The 19,450-nt window shown below is 33.5% G+C and overlaps 1 protein-coding gene across 27 annotated transcripts in view; it reads right to left on the bottom strand.

The window, feature by feature from the left end:
• Positions 1 to 10,132: 10,132 nt before the first annotated feature.
• The window catches only part of ZNF644 (zinc finger protein 644), a 108,709-nt gene continuing 99,391 nt past the window's right edge, over positions 10,133 to 19,450 (bottom strand). For all 27 annotated transcript variants that reach the window (XM_024255830.3, XM_054531331.2, XM_024255787.3 and 24 more), the window contains 2 exons: positions 12,896 to 12,998; positions 10,133 to 11,821 (listed from right to left, as the gene is read on the bottom strand). In XM_024255830.3, the coding sequence (XP_024111598.1) occupies positions 11,629 to 11,821; positions 12,896 to 12,998 (296 nt within the window). In that variant the 3' untranslated portion in view covers positions 10,133 to 11,628. The remainder of the gene's footprint in view (positions 11,822 to 12,895; positions 12,999 to 19,450) is intronic.

Genomic DNA, 19,450 nt, shown 5'->3' with positions numbered 1-19,450 from the left:
ATATGATATAAATTATATTTTAAAATATATGTAAATAAACTATATATCATGTATATATAAAATTCTATACCAAAAAAACAGAGATTATACGTTATTTTCAAACACATTAAACACTACCAACAAGTAATTACAGATCTTAGACCACAGAAAAAATTTCAACAAATTCCCAAAAGTTCTGTAGAAATTGGTTAAAAAGTAAATCAAAGTTGAAATATAATGTAAAACGTAAATAACAATAGCTCTAGTATATCTACGCCTGTGGAATATCAAATTGACATGGATAGAAAAACATGTAGCCTTACACATAATTTACTAGAAAACCAGAAAGGTGGGAAATAAAATTTAGGTTTTGGAAGGTATAAGAGTTAATAAATAAAATACCAAGAGTAAGTTCTTGTAAAGACTTAAAAACAAACACCCCAGAAAAAACCTTCAGTAAGTTTAATTAAGGAAAAACAGACTAAAACATCAGTAAATGAGGAAATGACAGATTAAATAACTTTTAAGAGGATATTATCTATAAGTTACTCCAAAATTTTGGAAAATCTAGGAGAGCTAGATACTCTTCTAGGAACATATAACCAAAACCGGCTCAAAAAGAAGAAAAAAACCCCAACAATCTATGATTATAGAAGAAACAGTAAACTTCTCCAAAATATTGATCTCTCAAAAGGTAACAGACTCAGATGAGTTTATGGATGAGTACCATCAAATCTTTAAGAAAGCAATATCGTCCATGATATGAAAACCCTGTCAAAGCATAGACAAATTTAAATTTCCTAACTCATTTTCTTAGGCTAGCCCAACTTAGATTCCAGACAAGTAAGGCAGAAGAAAGGCACAGGCCAATATTACTAATAAACATATATGAAAAAAATTCCTCAATGAAATATGGATTGAGTATCCCTTATCTCAAATGCTTAAGAACAGAAGTGTTTCAGATTTTGGATTTCTTTAGGTTTTGAAATATTTACATATATTAGATTTATGCAAATATTCTATATTAGATATGCAAATATTTCAAAACCCAAAGAAATTATTAGGTTATATACATAATCCTTATATTATTTACATAACATATTGGGGATGTGATCCAAGTATAAACACAACATTCATTTGTTTCATATACACAGTCTGAAGGTAATTTTATACAGTATTCTAAATAATTTTGTGCATGGAACAAAGTTTTGACTGTTTTAACTGTGACTTGTCACATGAGGTCAGGTGTGGAATTTTCCGTCTGTGGCATCATGTCAACACTCAAGGGAGTGACTCAAGGATTTTGGAGCATTTTGGATTTTCAGATTAGGGATACTCAACCTGCAGAAACAATTGTACAATATTAACCAACACATCATGATTATAAAAAGGCATTTAAGGATGACTTAATGTTTAAAAGCCTATTAATATATTTTATTAGTATCAACCGATTAAAGAAGAAAAAAATCACATGGCCATCTCAACAAAAGTTAATACTTACTAAAGTCAATGTTTCCTTTGTTATTTGAAACAAAAACATGCAAAAACCCTTATCCAACAAGAAATAAACTCTTTTCAACTCAATAAACTATTTAAAAGAAACTTTCAGCAAAATTACATTCAATAATGACAGCAGTATCCTTGTTATAATCTGAAGCAAGAGAGAAATACCTGCTAATATATTGCTAATACTGTACTAGGGATCCTTCATAATATAAGAATACAAGAAAAATAGGAATAAAATTGGAAAGCAAGAGATGATTTTTGAGATGATTGGCTACTTAGAAATTTCAAGAGAACTGACTGAAAAAAGAATACGAGTTCAGCATGATGAGATTGAATGGATTCCTTTGTATCAGTATTGAATTAGAAAATTCTGGTATAAAAACCCCCCTTTCACTAGCAACAAAAACAAAAACTAAGATACATAAAAATACATTTTAAAAGAAATGTGCAGTTCTCTACAAAGAAAACTATAGGACTTTGCCATAGGACATAAAATACAAAGATAAATGGAAAAACATATCATGTTCCTAAGAGGGAAGACTTATATTTTCCCGTTTTCCACAAATTACAGTGTAGTTCTAAGCCAAATCTCAGGATGTTCCCAAATTTGACAAACTAATTCTAAAATATATGTGGAAGAGAAAAACGCAATGCTTTAAAATAGCTAATTCACAGGCTGGGAGTAGTGGCTCATGTCTGTATTCTGAGCACTTTGGGAGGCCAAGGTGGGTGGATCACTTGAGATCAGGAGTTCGAGACCAACCTGGCCGATATGGTGAAACTCCGTCTCTACTAAAAATACAAAAATTAGCTGGGTATGGTGGCAGGTGCCTGTAATCCCACCTACTCGGGAGGCTGAGTCACAAGAATCGCTTGAACCCAGGAGGCGGAGGTTGCAGTGAGCTGAGATCATGCTACTGCACTCCAGCCTAGGCGACAGAGCAAGATTCAGACTCAAACAAAAAACAACACAACAAAAACAAACAAACAAAACTCAATCATTTGGTAAATACTGGATGCATGCTATATACCAGTACTCTTCTAGAATAGAAGTGAACAAAATATACAAAATGCCCAATCTCAGAAAATTTATAATGATTTATTAAAATGTTGGATTAATAAACAAGAAGTTCATATAGGCATCAAAGAACTAACATGACAGTGAAGGATTACTGAGCCAAAAATCCGAAAGATACTTCTCTGCAGAGTTCACAGAAAAAAAAAAAAAATCTTAAGACAAGAAACCCAGTGAGGCCATCCAGTAGGGATGTATTTTAGTTTTGCCCAGGGGGAAATGTCCGATCTGAATAAATAGCTGTAAAACTAAATTGCACTTTCAATGGCCTCATGGGGCTAGAAGAACAAAACTATACCCACAGGGCAAAAGGTGAACCAGTTGTAAAACCAGCCGTCCCATGAGATAACTCTTATAGCCTGACTTTGGGTCATCTTAGTAGGCCAGGCAAATGCAAGACATGAACTTGGATTAGGGTGTTCTGAACTAGTAGCACCCCTAGACACCTGGCAGAAGTAAATGAAAATCCTATGGGAGAAGATACTGTCTTAGGCCTGAAAATAGTTCTATAATACATTTCAAATACAATGTCCACCACATAGTCAAACATATGGGCATACAAGAAAACAAGACGCCATGAACAAGCAGAAAAAATCAACTACTAACAGAATCTGACCCACATTTTAGAGGCCCAGAACTATCAAACACAGAATATAAAAATAACTCTCTGCACCATATTCAAAGAAATAAAAGCCAACCTAGGGTACTAAAAACAATAAAAAGTATAACTGAAAAAGAGCCAATGGAAATTCTAGATCTGAATAATAGTATAACTGAAGTAACAGTCGCTGAGAAAATCAGGGGAAGAAAGTAGAATGCAGCACAGAGAGACAAAGAGAAAGAAAACAGAGAAGATAAAAAATCTAGAAAGCACAGTGAGAAGGATTTAACATATATTTAGAGTCCCAAAAGAACAAGAGAGAGAAAATGCGGCAGAAAAAACAGTTGAGAGATAGATAGTCAGGAAATTTCCAGAATCCCAGCAGAGGATTCTGGAACTTGACAACAACGACAACAAAATTCCCACAGACATATTAGAGGAAAACTTTAAAAACTCGAGATAAATATAAATGTCTAAAAATCAGCCAGAAAATAGAAAACAGATTATTTTAAGATGAGCAACAACTGAAATTGCAAGAACAAGGCAGAAAATGATGGAATAGCCTCAATACGTGAGGAAAAAATAACTATCAATATAGAATTCCATACCCAGTAAAAATATCATTCTAGAATTAAGTGAATATCCATACTAACTGAAACATCAAATAAACCTTAAACAGTGAAAAAAAAAATTAACCAATAAAGGCATCACCAGACATACAAAAGCCAAGAACATGTGCCATAAAATGACTAAAAAATTTAAAAGGATTTATTGGAAGTCACCATAAAGCAAAAATACAGTCACAAAGTAGAGGATATCTGCAACACATACAACCTAAGGATTAATGGAATTGCTGAGAGTCAATATAGAAAAAGACAGACACCCCAACAGAAAAAAATGGGCGATCAGTAAAGACATTTTTCAAAAGAGAAACACAGGTGGCCAATAAACATAAGAAAGGATAATCAGCCTTATAGTAATCAGGGAAATGTAAATTAAGTTCACAATGAAATATCATTTATATGCACTAACGAGTGAAAATTTAAAAGTCTGACTGTATTAGTGAGAATACAGAGGAACAAGAACTCTGACACACTCCTTCTGCGAGTAAAAACATGCACAATCATTTTTTAGAAAAGTTTGGCTTTATCTAAGAAGCATAAACTATATAGTCTACGACTAAAAAAATCCCACTCCTTGGTATGTACCTTAAGAGAAACCCGCAGATGTTCATCATGAGACATAATAAAAGTGTTCATAGCTCCATAGCTTTTAAAAGCCATAAGCTGAAAACAACTCAAATGCCTAGCAAGAACAAAAATGGGTAATTAAATGTGGCATACCTATATAATAATATACAACAATGAAGCCAGGTGCGGTGGCTCACTCCTGTAATCCCAGCACTTTGGGAGGCTGAGGCGGGTGGATCATTTGAGGTCAGGAGTTCGACACCAGCCTGGCCAACATGGTGAAACCCCATCTCTACTGAAAATACAAAAACATTAGCCAGGCGTGGTGGTGGGCGCTTGTAATCCCAGCTACTCAGGAGGTTGAGGCAGGAGAATTGCTTGAACCCGGGAGGCGGAGGTTGCAGTGAGCCAAGATTGCACCACTGCACTCCAGCCTGGGCAACAGAGGAAGACTCCGTCTCAAAAAAAAAAAAAAAAAAAAAAAAAAAAATACAACAATGAAAATGAATAAACTATAGTTACTAACAAAAACAGAGATGAACTTCAAAGACGGTATTAAGCAAAAGCAACAGGTCACAAAAGAGGACATGCAGTGTAATTCCATTTCTATGAAATACAAAAACAGGACAAAGCAGACTGCATGCTTTCTAAGAGGTCAAACTATTAAGAATGGTAAACAAATGATTATTAGAAAAGTCAGAATAATGGTAAACAGAAGAAAGAATTTAATTGGGGATGCTGGCAATGTTCTACATCTTGTCTTTAGGGTAATTAAGGTTATTTCTTTAAATATCAGAGTAACATATTTACGTACTTTATCTCACAATAAAGCCAATTTGGTAAGTGGCAATTTGTTCATACTTTAAACATTTTGAGTATTTATAATATTTAAGAATTATCTGGTCTATTAGCCTAACAGTTCAGCCTCCTAAATCCAATCTAAAAATGTGTAAATGAGTAATCAACATGGACTTGTACTAATCATTTTAAAGTAGAAATCTTATTAAGTTATCTGAGGCACTGAAATAGCCAAGATAATTCAAGGTTCTACATATTAACACAATTTTGTTCTATTTATAAAAGATACTTATGTACTTGAAAAGGTTTTAAATCAGAGAACGGAGGTTCTTGAAATAGAAACTGAATATACTGAATTTAGAAATGCACTTTTAAATGTTTTTAAAATTCTACTAAGGTTGTAAATGTGACTACACATTATCTAAAAGCTCCTTACTTCAAAGTATTTGCTGAAATTTGCTAAACTCATCAATAGAAAAAAACAAACAAACAAAAAACCATGCGTTTGACCTTAGAAACTTAAGAAAGAACTAAATCCTTGGATTTATATCCTTAAGAAATCATCTTTTTAGAGCAAACGTCTAAATAACATTTGTCTACCAACTTGTTCAGAAGACACAAAACAATTCATATTTAATGCTATTTTTCACATTTTATAAAAGCAAACAAAAAAACCTACGCCAGAAGTTTGTTGTTTTTTTTTTTAAATTCCCAAACAACACCAATTTATATGCCGGAAGATTTTGAGGGTTAATTTTAATTAAAATTTGTCTAGGATTAGACTCAAAAATACAAAACACTTGACAGTTGATATGGTGACATATGCTACTTTCAAAAAAGTTATTGTTTACTTTTTTGGGGGTAGGTGGGGGTCACAGAGCAATTAAGTGCTAAGGAGCTCCCAGAAAAATGTATGAGACACACCACACAATACAATAGTCAAAGATCTCTTGAAAAAGACTACAGGTTAAGGACACTTAAAACTCTCCATTATCTTGGTGGCCAATTACGAAATCAGAGCTTAAGTTATTTTAGACATATTATCCAGCAAAATATAATTGTATTATATTATTATATATAATTATATTCATTTTAAATCAGAAAGGTAATGTCTTTAAGAACAAAAGTTCACATATTTTGTTTTCATTTACCAGTTAAAAATGAACACAATACCACTTTTTACATACTAAATAAGCAAAGTTTTCTTTTGTTTAGAAGAATATACTGGCAAGGATGAGAGGAACTGAAACCAGTCTCCATACACTGAAGTTAGGAGAATACAGTTATATAACCTTTCTGAATAATAATTTGGAAATGTATACATAAAGCCTCAACTGTTTGAGGAATATTCAACTCTTGATTAACTCTACTACTAGAAATTTATTCTAAGGAAATAATTTTGGATGTGTACAATTTACTGCAAGAATAATCATCAAAAGCATTTTTTTTTTTGAGACTGAGTCTCACTCCGTTGCCCAGACTAGAGTGCAATGGCACGATCTCAGCTCACTGCAACCTCCACCTTCCGGGTTCAAGCGATTCTCCTGCTTCAGCCTCCCGAGTAGCTGGGATTACAGGTGCCTGCCACCACGCCCAGTTAATTTTTGTATTTTTAGTAGAGAAGGAGTTTCATCATGTTGATCAAGCTGGTCTTGAACTCCTGACCTCAGGTGATCTGCCCACCTCAGCCTCCCAAAGTGCTGGGATTACAGGCGTGAGCTACCGTGCTGGGCTGACAAAAGTATTCTTTATGATGCCCAATCCTGGAGACAATATAACATGAGTAACAATGGAGGAGTAAATAATGTATAGGATAATGGAAAATTGTAAAAAATTTAAGTATATTTAAGATGAATATTTAGTGGCATGAAAATGCTCATGGATCTACTGCTAAGAGAATAAAGGGTCAATTTCTGCATAGCAAATTCTTATTTTTTTTTTTAAAGGAAAAAGTCTACAAACAAAAAAAAGACTAAAGGGGCATATGATGAATTTTTAATGTGTGGAATTATAAGTGTCTTTTTCTTATCTAAAATTTTAACAAGAAATAAATCAATAATTTATTAGATTATATGCACTCTGTTCACCTTGACTTTTGGCCTAATCTAAGAACCATGCAGTATGAAGAATCAATTCTGTAAATTTTATTTATTATTACAGTTGTTGTTTGCCTAAACTATTACAGGTATTATTCAATAATTTGTGATAAGAAAAACCAAGGTTGTAGTAAAGGTATGGCTACTGATGAAAGATCTATAATTGAATGTGGCTGGCCCTCAAAATAAGAAAACAAGTTCCCATTGTTGAAATAAATATGATAGCTATCTTCTGCAGTGGGGATGAAAAGTGATTCTAGTCTGTCATTTGAAATATCACAGATGGGGACTGGCTTCTGTCACATTCAAGGGTTAACATAAATTTATGTGGTATTCAAAGGTTAATCTATACAATACAGCACCCGAATTTAAAATTAATGGTAAAACAAGATACGTTATAATACATTCTGATCATAATTATATTGAATTAGTAAGATAGATAAAAGAAATAAATATATCAAGCTATTTAAAAGTAGGTATCTTTGAGTGATACTATCACAGGTGATTTCTCCAATTTTTATTTTTTTTCTAATATTTTTTAAATGGGCATAGATTGCATTTTTTTTTAAGAGACTGGGCCCTCACTCTGTTGCCCCAGTATGGAGGGCAGTGGCATGGTCATAGCTCACTGTGTTCACCTTGAACTCCTGGGCTCAAGCAATCCTCCAACCTCAGCCTCTTGAGTAGCTGGGACTACTGGTGCACACCACCATGCCTTTTTTTTTTTTTTTTTTTTTTTTAAATTCTTTCATAGAGATGGGGTCTTACTATGTTGCTCAGGCTGATTTTGAACTCCTGGGCTCAAGTGATCCTTCTACCTCAGCCTGCAAAAGTGCTGGGATTACAGGCGTGAGCAACTGTGCCTGGTCTATTACATTTTCTTAGTGAGGAAAAACCCAGAGTGATCCTTTGGACTTTGTTGTCTAATTGGACAGTCCTTGAGAAGTTATGTGTATGTCCTTTAAAGAAGTTTGTCTAGTAAATTACTGAGAAGTCATTATCTCCCCAACCCATAATTAAATAAGTAAAATCTAAAATACAGATAGGAGTTATGCCACAGTTCTAATATACTCTAAAGAAGTATAGTGGAAAATAATATATAGAAGTTAACCTTTTTGTCTTGAAGCCATTAAATAAATCAACACTTCAGCCTGGAATTTTTTTTTTTTTTTTTTTTGAGACGGAGTCTTGCTCTGTCACCCAGGCTGGAGTTTAGTGGCACGATCTCGGCTCACTGCAAGCTCCACCTCCCAGGTTCATGCCATTCTCCTGCCTCAGCCTCCCCAGCAGCTGGGACTAGAGGCGCACGCAGCCACGCCCACTAATTTTTTTGTATTTTTAGTAGAGACGGGGTTTCACCGTGTTAGCCAGGATGGTCTCGATCTCCCGACTTCGTGATCCGCCCACCTCGGCCTCCCAAAGTGCTGGGATTACAGGCGTCAGCCACTGCGCCTGGCCCAGACTGGAATTTTTTAAAGCCCTAATTTAGCATTAGAAGCTCGCATATCTCAGGCAATGGTAAAAGAATTAAAAGAAAATTAGTCAATACTGAATGATAAATCAGGCCATATGCTGACATAAAAATCTATCATGTAACTTGAGACAATATTTTATACTTTTCTTCTAGTGGGAACCAAATGAACACATATTATTAACTTTCTAGTTGCCAAATAAAAGATGAATTTTGAATGCTTCCTAAAGAATTCTTTAAATTTTGTAACCCAAATATCTTTACTATGAAAAATGCTCTTTGCTTAATTTACTTTTCAGGAGTCACTCTAGTCTACTGTTTCTGATGTGAAATATTTTATTCTGATGACTGAATTCTTTATATAACCAGAAGGAGAAATAACTGTTTACATATAGTTCAACATATTTTAAAATTAAATGTAGTTTTGATTCCAAAACTTGTGGTCAAACTAATTCTTCTACTTGTATTCACACATGTTGATATTCGGCCTGATAAGACAAAATCATAGAAGTGTAAGAATTAGGGGGCCAGGTGTGGTGGCTCATGCCTGTAATCTCAACACTTTGGGAGGTGGAGGCAGAAGGATCTCTTGAGCCCAGGAGTTCAAGCACAGCCCGGGCAACATGGTAAAACTCTGTCTCTACGAAAAATACAAAAACTAGCCAAGAGTGATGACGTGTGCTTTTAATTCCAGCTACTTGGGAGGCTGAAGTGGGAGGATCACTTGAGTCCTGAGAGGTTGAGTCTGCAGTGAGATATGATCACACCATTGCACTCCAGCCTGGGTGACAGAGTAAAACTCTGTCTTAAAAAAAAAAAGAATTAGAGTGGGAAGGGACTCTAGTGATTACTAGCCTTCCCACAAGATTCCTGCTATGATTTTTTTTTTTTTTTTACTTCTGGACTCCACTTGCTATGTAGTATGTCTTCCAATTTAAAAATATATATTCAAAGACATATAACTATCAACGAAACTTGTTCAGTAAGAGATAACCAATATATACAGACTTGGTATATTTTCAGTCAAAAGTAAAGAAATGGGATGTTTTAGTTTTCTCACTATAGACAAATACATAGTTTTTATCGGGACTTTTGTAAAATTGAAAATAACTTACAAGTACTATTCCTTTATCTATTAACCTAAGGATCAGGAGACCCTTGGTTGGGAATGATCCATCTAATCCAACCTTCTAATTTTGCATATAAGATGGTTCTGAATTTAAAGGTTTGATTAATCATGAAAGGGGGAAAATGATTTTTCTCACATACATTATATTGACCAATGAGGTGATTCTAGAAAAACTATGCTCTGTGAACCAAGTAACCTGGTAAGTATAAACAATTTAAATCCAATGAAACAACCTGAAGTGAACTATTACCACCAATGATAAAAATAAGAAATGTTTCACATTTTAATTTTCTTTAAACCTTTTTTTATTTAGAGATTTTTCTGGTAAGGAGATATACCATAGGAAAGCAATTTCACTGGCAGTGAGGTATGTATATACTCTACCAAAATACTCCTTATTTTAACTGTTTTTAACTTTATTTACATACGAAGCAAAGAATCAATGCATATCCTTGGTTCAACTATAGTATTAGCCATACTACATGAAATAAAATGGTGCTTGCATACAAAAACTTGTTGTTTGTAAAGGAATCTGATTTCAGATTAAAATACGTAATTTGTTTTTGGAAAAAATTTTTAAAAAGAATCACAATTTATCATGACCAAGACACCTGCACCATATTTTCCATTCCTCACAGCACATTTATTTCAGTAATTCTGTTATGTCGGTTCTTAGCATGAGCATAGTGTTACACGATTTTCGTACATATAATCACATCCAAAACAAGTTCTAAAATTTAAATTGTAAACATTCTCATATGTAGAAATATTTTAATTGGTGTATTAAGTTTTGCTAACTGATCAAATTTGGAAGATAATATAAATGAGAACGTCTATTCTAAACTGTGTAGTGAGCATTGTTTATTAATTACATTTCTACAATGTTAAATAAAGTAAGAGGCAAACTTGTCCTGTAAGCATGTCAAATTTTAGGTAAAACATTAAAAAGAAACAAACCTGTTAACAAAAGAATGTCTTGCAATAAAGAACATTAGATTTTTAAAATCTATTATGATACAAAAATGTAAAGGGTAAATAGCATCTTTGTTGACAAAGTAGGAGGTAGCATGGATGCACCACTTTATTGTCTGAGAAATGCAACTGGAGTAAAGAATATTTCCTTACCACAAATAATTTCCAGAACTATGTACATATTTCTTTTAGAAATACTTGTTTAAACAAATCTCCCTCCACTTTTTAGTATAAAAAAAACCGTTCCATGTGATTTTAAAAAAAACACTTACACATCTAGATAGAATAGTACTCTGCCCTATTTGAGTGAACAGTCTCAAACTATGAAGTACATGATATTTAATGCCCTAATTTGAGTAAATTTAGTCAGCGGTTCTTGGTATTATACAAAACACTAAATACATACAAACAAAATATAATATCTTATTTTTCTATGCAAGTCTTGTGGGGAATAAACAGAGCCTTGATTCTGGTAACACTGCAAAAAACATAATTGTCCAATACGTCTGTCTATAAGTATCCATGTGCAACAGTTTATTAATGGCTGCTTACATGTACTGCTCTTTTATTGAGTGAACACAGTTAACCAACAAAACTTCATAAACCTTAAAAACACATCTTCCACCCTATATAAAATATATAGACTACTTACTGTTTTAAGTATTCAATTTGATCTGATGTCACTGTAATTCACTTTCCCCCCATTTTCCTGCTTTAGTATTTATAAACAGATAATTTAATGTGGCCTAAAAAAAAAAGAATTTCAAATTTACATCCAATTCAAATTGGCTATTTAAAAGGTTTCCTGGTTCTATGAAGCTGCTTCAGCCATTAGTAGAGAAAATGAAGTTTCTGTAATGGAGGCAGGCTTTTTTAGTAGTGACGTGACTTCCACCATGCCAGCTCCAGTCCGTGGAAGATTAGCGTTTACAATATGTCGTTGTAAGTGCTTAATCCAGTCTTCCTGAACAGACAAGGGTCCTCGAAAGACTAGGCCACAAAACCTACAGAAAGATAACAATTCTCTTAACATGACCAATTCTCTTTCTTTAAAACTAATTCACATAAAATCCTAAAACATAAGGAATAAACTTTATCATATTTTAAAGACAGCACTTGACAAAGTTTCTAAATAAAGTCAAATGATTTAATAAAACATCAAAACTCCCAATTCATATGTTTATTAACAGCTATAATAAACTCCAGTAATCTTTGTATAGGTGGGAGCATTATTATGTTAAAATTAACATCTACACATCTTAATTCACTTGAAACAACAACTATTACTCCAAAATATGTCATTCTTTAGAAAAGACCCTTCCCCAGTTTAGCATTCCTTAAATGGCATTGTGTCTATGTTTGTTCATGTGTGTTGTGTGTGAGTGTGAGTACGGAAGAAGGCGTGACTATGAGGGGAGAGAAAATGTGTTCCCAATAAGCGAGAACTCAAGACAGCAAAACATCAAACCAAACAAAATTAAACCATACAAACCAAATAAACACAAGGAAAGCTAGTTTTTTTTCTTTTTTATTTTTTCTGAGACAGAGTCTTGCTCTGTCACTCAGGCTGGAGTGCAGTGGCACGATCTCGGCCCACTGCAACCTCTGCCTCCTGGGCTCAAGCAATTCTCCTGCCTCAGCCTCCCGAGTAGCTGGGATTACAGGCACCCGCTACAAAGCCTGGCTAATTTTGGTATTTTTAGTAGACACGAGGTTTCATCACGTTGGCCAGGCTGGTCTTGAATTCCTGGCCTCAAGTGATCCACCCATCTTGGCCACCCAAAGTGCTGGAATTACAGGCATAAGCCACTACACCTCGCCAAGCTACTTTAATAAATCACAGTATAACAGATTTACATTACTATTGGCTAATGTAAAAAACTTGATTCATTAGTTGTTGAAGTACAGGATATTGTGAGCTAAATTAAGATTTTAAGCCTATCTCCAAAAGTTCATTTATAACTTGATTGTTGAGAATGCACACTCTGCCACAAATTAAAAATCCCAAATGAGATAGCTAATATGTTTCAAAGCAAAGTATGAAGAAACTGATCAGATTTGGCAATATAGGCATATACCTGCATCGGAGAATGTAAACCTCGTCAGCACCATGAGGTAATGTTAGCATTTTCTTCTTGCTTCCAGATCTTGACCTTGATTTCTTTTGCTTACAATCTAAGGCTAAAAAGGGGAAGAGAAAGACTTAACATTCCTTATATATTTCAAAATATACATACACACATATTTTTCTAGAGAGGTCAGACAGACCATCTAAATCAGTTAGAAAAAGTCTGCATTCATTTCCCTATTGCCTGAAGCATGCATTCAACTTGCTGATTCTGTAATAGCAGTAATATTATCTGTACTGTACAGCGGTATTATCTGTACTGAAGAATACTATCTGTATTCTTCCTATACTGCCTTTTCAAACAATGTTTTACCATACCAAACTAGAACTGAGGAATGTAACTAAATAACTTGAAAGTACTAAATTGGTCAATTATTACAATAATGATAATCTTTACTTTTATAATCATACATAATTTCAATATCTGGTTTAATCTTATTTCCAGAAAAACAGAACCTTTTATTTGAGATCATTAAATTAAGTTTGCATTTGATTACTGCTCCATTAAGTAGGTCTTCTATACTTGGAAAACTTCATAAGGGAATATGGACAATGTAATTAAAAGCTCAATGAAAAATCAATTTTCATAGTGATTCACCATGAATTCTATAATAATAAATAGCTCTTAAAATTGTATGGTGGCCCTACATTTCAAAGGACAAAAAAAACCTCAACTTTCATTTTTGAACTTAACTTGTATTGCATATACAGTAATCAATTACGCAATCATATAAGTTTTATTTTACTAGAAAATAAATATAAATCCATACTATCTCACGTAAGTGTACAATTGGATCTGATGTTTAATGCTAACTATTCTTTACATATTTTTCATTTTACATTTTCTCCAACTGCTTGTTTTAAAATGCGATTTGAAAAGGTAAAAAAAAATTAAAATAGACCAAAATTTTATGTGAACTGTTCTTGAAATTTTTCCATTACTTGACTTTTCCTTTATTTATTCTAAAACAACCTGATTTTAAAAAGAAAAAAAAGGTATTTTTTATAAGTAGAAATAGATAGCACATAACATTTTATAGGTCTTTGAATACAGCTACACCATTTCTTTGGACAAAGGGATGATAGCAATCCAGGGTGCTGCTGGTCAATTAGCAGGAAGAGAAGGTAAGAATTTATCTGTAGGGATCCAAGGGGGGAGGGATACAAATGTAACAGAAGAGTTAGTTACCCAAATGGCTTTTCTTCCATTATCCTGCCATGTGAAAAATTCCCTGGAAAAATTCTAAGTAAGAGAGAAGGAACTGGCTGTTCAATGACTCTGTGAAACGAATTGTTCAAAGTCCAGATTCCAAAAGAATAGATGATACTACTACAAAACCAGTAAACATAGTTCCTTAGTCAAATGGCAATGCTAACAGAAATGTCATATAGAAAATTCAAAACCACAAGAAACCTAAATCTCATCGAAGCCACTGGTTTCAGCTTCCTGTCACCTGCCTATTCAAAAGTAAAATCTAGGACACAGTCTTTTTCTGTTTATCCTTAGAAGAAGAGTCTAATAAGTAAAGAACTACTAGAAGTCAAGTTAGGTATTGAAGAATGGGTAATTCAAAACTAAACAACCAAACTCTGGAATAGAAAAATCTTATAAGGATCTTATTAGTTATCTCAGTCAAGAGCCTCACATGTAGTAGGAACTCAACAAATACTTCTGGAGTAAAAATAAAGCAAAACTCAGTAATTTAACCATTGATATTTAGCCTATGAATGAAAATGTTTTACTCCTATTTAATACAGGTAATATTCCTGTACAACATTCCTGTACAAGCATCATGTTTAAATATGTTGCTGCAGTCACACATACCTCATTATCCTAGATATAAATCACTGACCAGGCCAGCTTATGTACAGAAACTAGGTTATTCACAACAACTACAAGAGTGAAATACCTTATGCTTTGTAACCAGTAGGAAAAACCTTTTTCCTAATCGCTTTGGTGAGCAATCTGAATTTAAGTGGGTTATGAGTGATTCGTACACTAGAAACAGAGTTCAGGGAACTCAAAGAGTAAGTGCTACTAGATGTCAGCTATTCTTTCCATCTGTAAAGATGGATCCTTGTCTGTGTTAGGCAGAATAGAGCAGGCATTTGGTGTATCATAAGATTACAGGTAGAAGCTTACTTTGATGAGCTTGCTGGTTGTCAAAATTGCCACACTGTATTCAAACTCCTTTTAAAATGCAAATAAATTACTGTAGGATACAAATAGAATACATTATAACAACCCTTAAAAATTTGTTCACAGAATGTTAATGTTAGGGGTGTAAAGCAAATTGAGGAAGAAGGGCAGAGGATGGTAGGGAAATATGCAAAAGAATATTTTATCAGTTACAAAGCATTGAAATTTACATGTTGTTAATATTTTAAAAATGGAACTGGAAATGTTTATTCTAAACTACAGAAATATTTTTGGCTTTCTCTTTAATAGGGAAAAAAGAATTATTTTATGGCTTCTGATACTTTATGGACTGTGGAAACTCTTAAGTTTAGGCTGTTTTAAGAATGATCAGATCTAAACTTGAAATGAGAATGCCATCATTTTTGTAGCAATGAGTATTTGAAGGTATTATGACCTTGGAAAGCAGGACAACTCTGCCAGCGTATGACTGATCAATCATCTCTAAAACCCAGGGCTCCAAAGTTAAGGCTACAGAACCTCATGCACTGAGAATCCCTAGAAACTTATTCATAAAGTTAAAATATTAAAAATCTGGGAACTTTGGAAATTGAAATCTAAATGCCTCAGTGTTTTAATATCTTCATCAATTCTAGATTTATTATCTCCTGAAATGTTATATTTTTGAGTAGGTGAAACATGAACATATTTTACAATAGTTTTTTCTAATGCCAATATCCAAACCCACTCCTGTGATATTGTCCATACCTTTGGGAAAATCTGTTTAAAATTGAGTATTTAACATATTAAAACTGCACAAAAAGGGGACATCTATATAGAATCCTCTACATAAAAGGATGATTTACACAGAAAATTTCAATAAATGAAAAGGATGAGGTACAAACATGTCTGTTATACCAACATTCTCACTTAAGAGATTTTATTATATCTAGAGGGAAAAGTAGTTTTGTTCTGGACTGTACCAGGAGCCACTAGAACATTAAATACAGATCACTAACACATTCAGTTTTAATATAATGCAGCTCATCAATATCTGTGATAAACAGCCAAAGCTTTAACAGAGTTGTTTATATGAATAATCTGCCAAATAGATAACTTTGTTACACAAAGCCTTTTTCTGTAATAGGATTTTATTTGCACTTGTTAGTGACCAAAAAACTTCAAGGAACTTAAAAACAAAAAACCCACACACTCTTTTCTCTTTACAAAGTACTTTAAATCTAACACTGTTTCTATACTTTAAATATATTAAAAAATTATTTTTAGAAAGTATTAATTTTCTTCTCAAGCATAAGCTTCTATAGAAAGAAACAAACCCAGTCATCCAAACCTGCCTAAGATTACTATTCAGTGGGCAGAAACTGTTTAAGTGATCAATTTCAACGAAAAGACTGTTAAAAATCTTTCAAGTTACCTGATTTATAAAAGATCGAAATTGCTACTGAGAATATTTTACTTATACGGAGAATAAATCGAGCTGTAAGGTCAAATGCAAAAAAAAAAAATAGAATATACCTTTCAGTAAGATATTTGTCTTGGTCAAATACAAATATGAAAGAGAAATACAATAAACTCATGAGTCCTCAAAAAGACCACCACACTGCTATGCTATGAATACGACGACCAATGACCATGACAACATGCCAAAGCACTAAACCAGATTGGTGCAAAGCAAATAAATAGATAACACAACGCATAAAAATTCAAGTCTGTTTTCTGAGCCATTATTTAGTTTTATACAAAGAAGATTAAGAATTTACTTTTGACTTTGACATTAAGATCTTTTGCTCTTTCCACCTTTCTGCCCATTTTATATCATAATTGCTTCAAAGAGTTTCATTTTCTTTTTCCTTCACGATATAAATGACCCAAGAGAATGAGATTTCATAAAAACATCTGGAACTTCTTTGATAAAGCACACCATAACTAAATTAACATTCACTACCAAAGTATTTTTATTTGTAATCATTCTCACCTGCCCAATTACTTAAAAGTCTTGTTTAATCCATTTATTTTCTAACTGGTTGCTGGTATCTCTAGGACGAAGTGAAACAACTGGGTTATCTATACCCAAAGTAAGAGGCACAGTATACCCCTACGAGAGGGAAGAAAATGTCTTCTCTAAGTGGTTGGCCTGTATAAGCTTGGTGGACAATATCAGCTATGAGCTCATTCAGAACTACAGTAGGAATAAACATGATACAAACAGGTAAATAATTATTCCATCACTATTAAAAAGTTGGTGCTGGAGGTCGTGCTGGCAGTGGTGAGGTGGGAGGAGGATGCACACATGCCAAAGGGTACACAAGTGTAAGAAAAATAAACAACTCTTTTTTTAAAACCTTTATTTTAACTTCAGGGGTACATGTGTAGGTTTGTTACATAGGTAAATTGTCACGGGAGTTGGTGTACAGACTATTTCATCACCCAGGCAATAAGCACATTACCTGATAGGTAGTTTTTTTATTATCTCCCTCCTCCTACCCTCCACCCTCAAGGTAGGCCCCAGTCTGTTGCTCCCTTCTTTGTGTCCATGTGTTCTTGTTGTTTAGCTCCCACTTATAAGTGAGAACATTCAGTATTGGTTTTCTGTTCCTGTGTTAGTAATAAATTCAATTATAACTGTTGTCACTAATCCTTCAAGGTTCATAAGCCCCAAGCATATAAAAAGACTGCAAATATAATTTTCTTTCCTTTGGCCTCAACTGAAAAAGAATCAGGGCCTTTTTTTACAAAACCAACAACAACAACAAAAAAAACATGCTAGCTTGTGTAAAACACGAATGGGGTAGAGAAAGCCAATTGTTGAGAAGCCAAAGTTTCATTTATTCAGCTTTTATCTTTCTTTCTGTACAAAGTGCCTAGGAGACCAGCTTCATGGGTGTCCAACTTATGCAGTCACATAGGGAGAGCCCCACACTCAGTTTGATGCTCTACTATTGCAGCCTTGAAACTATTAATTTTTGAACAAGGTCTATCACATACTCATTTTGCATTGGATTCTGCAAATAGCAGCCCTGGGACCTGAGTATCTACTATCATAAATGAGAAAGGCTGCATTCAGTTCCACCCCTCAATCTCTTGGCCCATTCAAAAAAAAAAAAAAAAGGCTAGTAAGAGAAAAATTGTTAAATCCCCACTCTACACAGTATTAAAATTGAAAAGGACTCCCCTACTCCTACCAACATCAGTTCTTTGCTCCTAGCTATACCACTTCATTATTCCCAAGATGAGTAGTTTAAGTTATAAAAAGCAATCTTTCCCTTACAATCAGGAATGAAGTATACAGATACACATTTGGTAACCTCAAAAGTATTTATTTTCATCAACATTTTCCCTTGATATTTTCACTCTAAAATTGGGTAATTTTTTAGTACCCTAAATAACTTTCATTAATTTTTAGAGTTTCCACTCCCAATGACTGAAAAAAAGATAAGTAACTCAATCACACAGCAATCAGTGGCAAAGTTAACTAGTTCCTGCATGTTTTAATAATTTACCTGGAAGAGGATGAAATGCAAAATAACTGGAAAGCAGATTTCCTTTGCTTTAAGAATTAGGTTTGTGGTTTTACAATTATTAGTCCACAAGGACTGGTTGCTTGAGTTTGTCCTACAAAGTAGGAAGTTATATTACGCATAGTCAACAGCCTTATAGTTCAGAGAAAGAGTTAAAGGAAATGGAAGTAGCCTTTTATTTAAACTTGAATGGATTCAGTTAAAGAAAAAGTACAATTTGTAGAAGACTCCACTATTTCAAAGTAGAGGGGATGATTACTAAAGGATATTTTGAGCAAGTATTCTCTATGTAAAGGGAAAAGCTAGACATAAATATGATACTTCATCACACATTTTATAAACAGGAATTAGAGGCAGGCTAGTTTTATCAGCTTACCCGAAGCTAAAAAAGCTAACAATATCACAACTATAAGTGGCTTACTGGTCAGTTAAGAGTTGATAGGATAGCAGACATATTACTTCTTTGTGGTAACAGGTAAGAAAATAATATTTAAAATTTTATTTTCAAGTTGGACTTGTATGCTGTTTTATTAAGCAAAATAGGCATCAGCCATCAACATCAACCACTTTTCTAAGACACATCTGAAATTAGAATAAACATTAAAGTACATAATGACAATCTGCTTTAAGTCACTTTTGTTTAGAATTACAAACAAAATAATCACAGTCCCTGCCCTCTAAAATCTCCGTATTTCTGATATATCATTTCAGATGTAGTAACAATAATTAAATTGTTCTTGATCATAAAATTAGCTAAGAAAACCACCTAACTTTAAAATTTCCTTTAAATTATTTTCGATACAATCATATTTACCTTAAATTAGATAGG

This window comes from Pongo abelii, chromosome 1, assembly GCF_028885655.2.
Source record: "Pongo abelii isolate AG06213 chromosome 1, NHGRI_mPonAbe1-v2.0_pri, whole genome shotgun sequence".
Classification (NCBI taxonomy): domain Eukaryota; kingdom Metazoa; phylum Chordata; class Mammalia; order Primates; family Hominidae; genus Pongo; species Pongo abelii.
The sequence above is the reverse complement of the archived record's forward strand: the minus strand, read 5'-3'. Positions and strand labels throughout refer to the sequence as shown.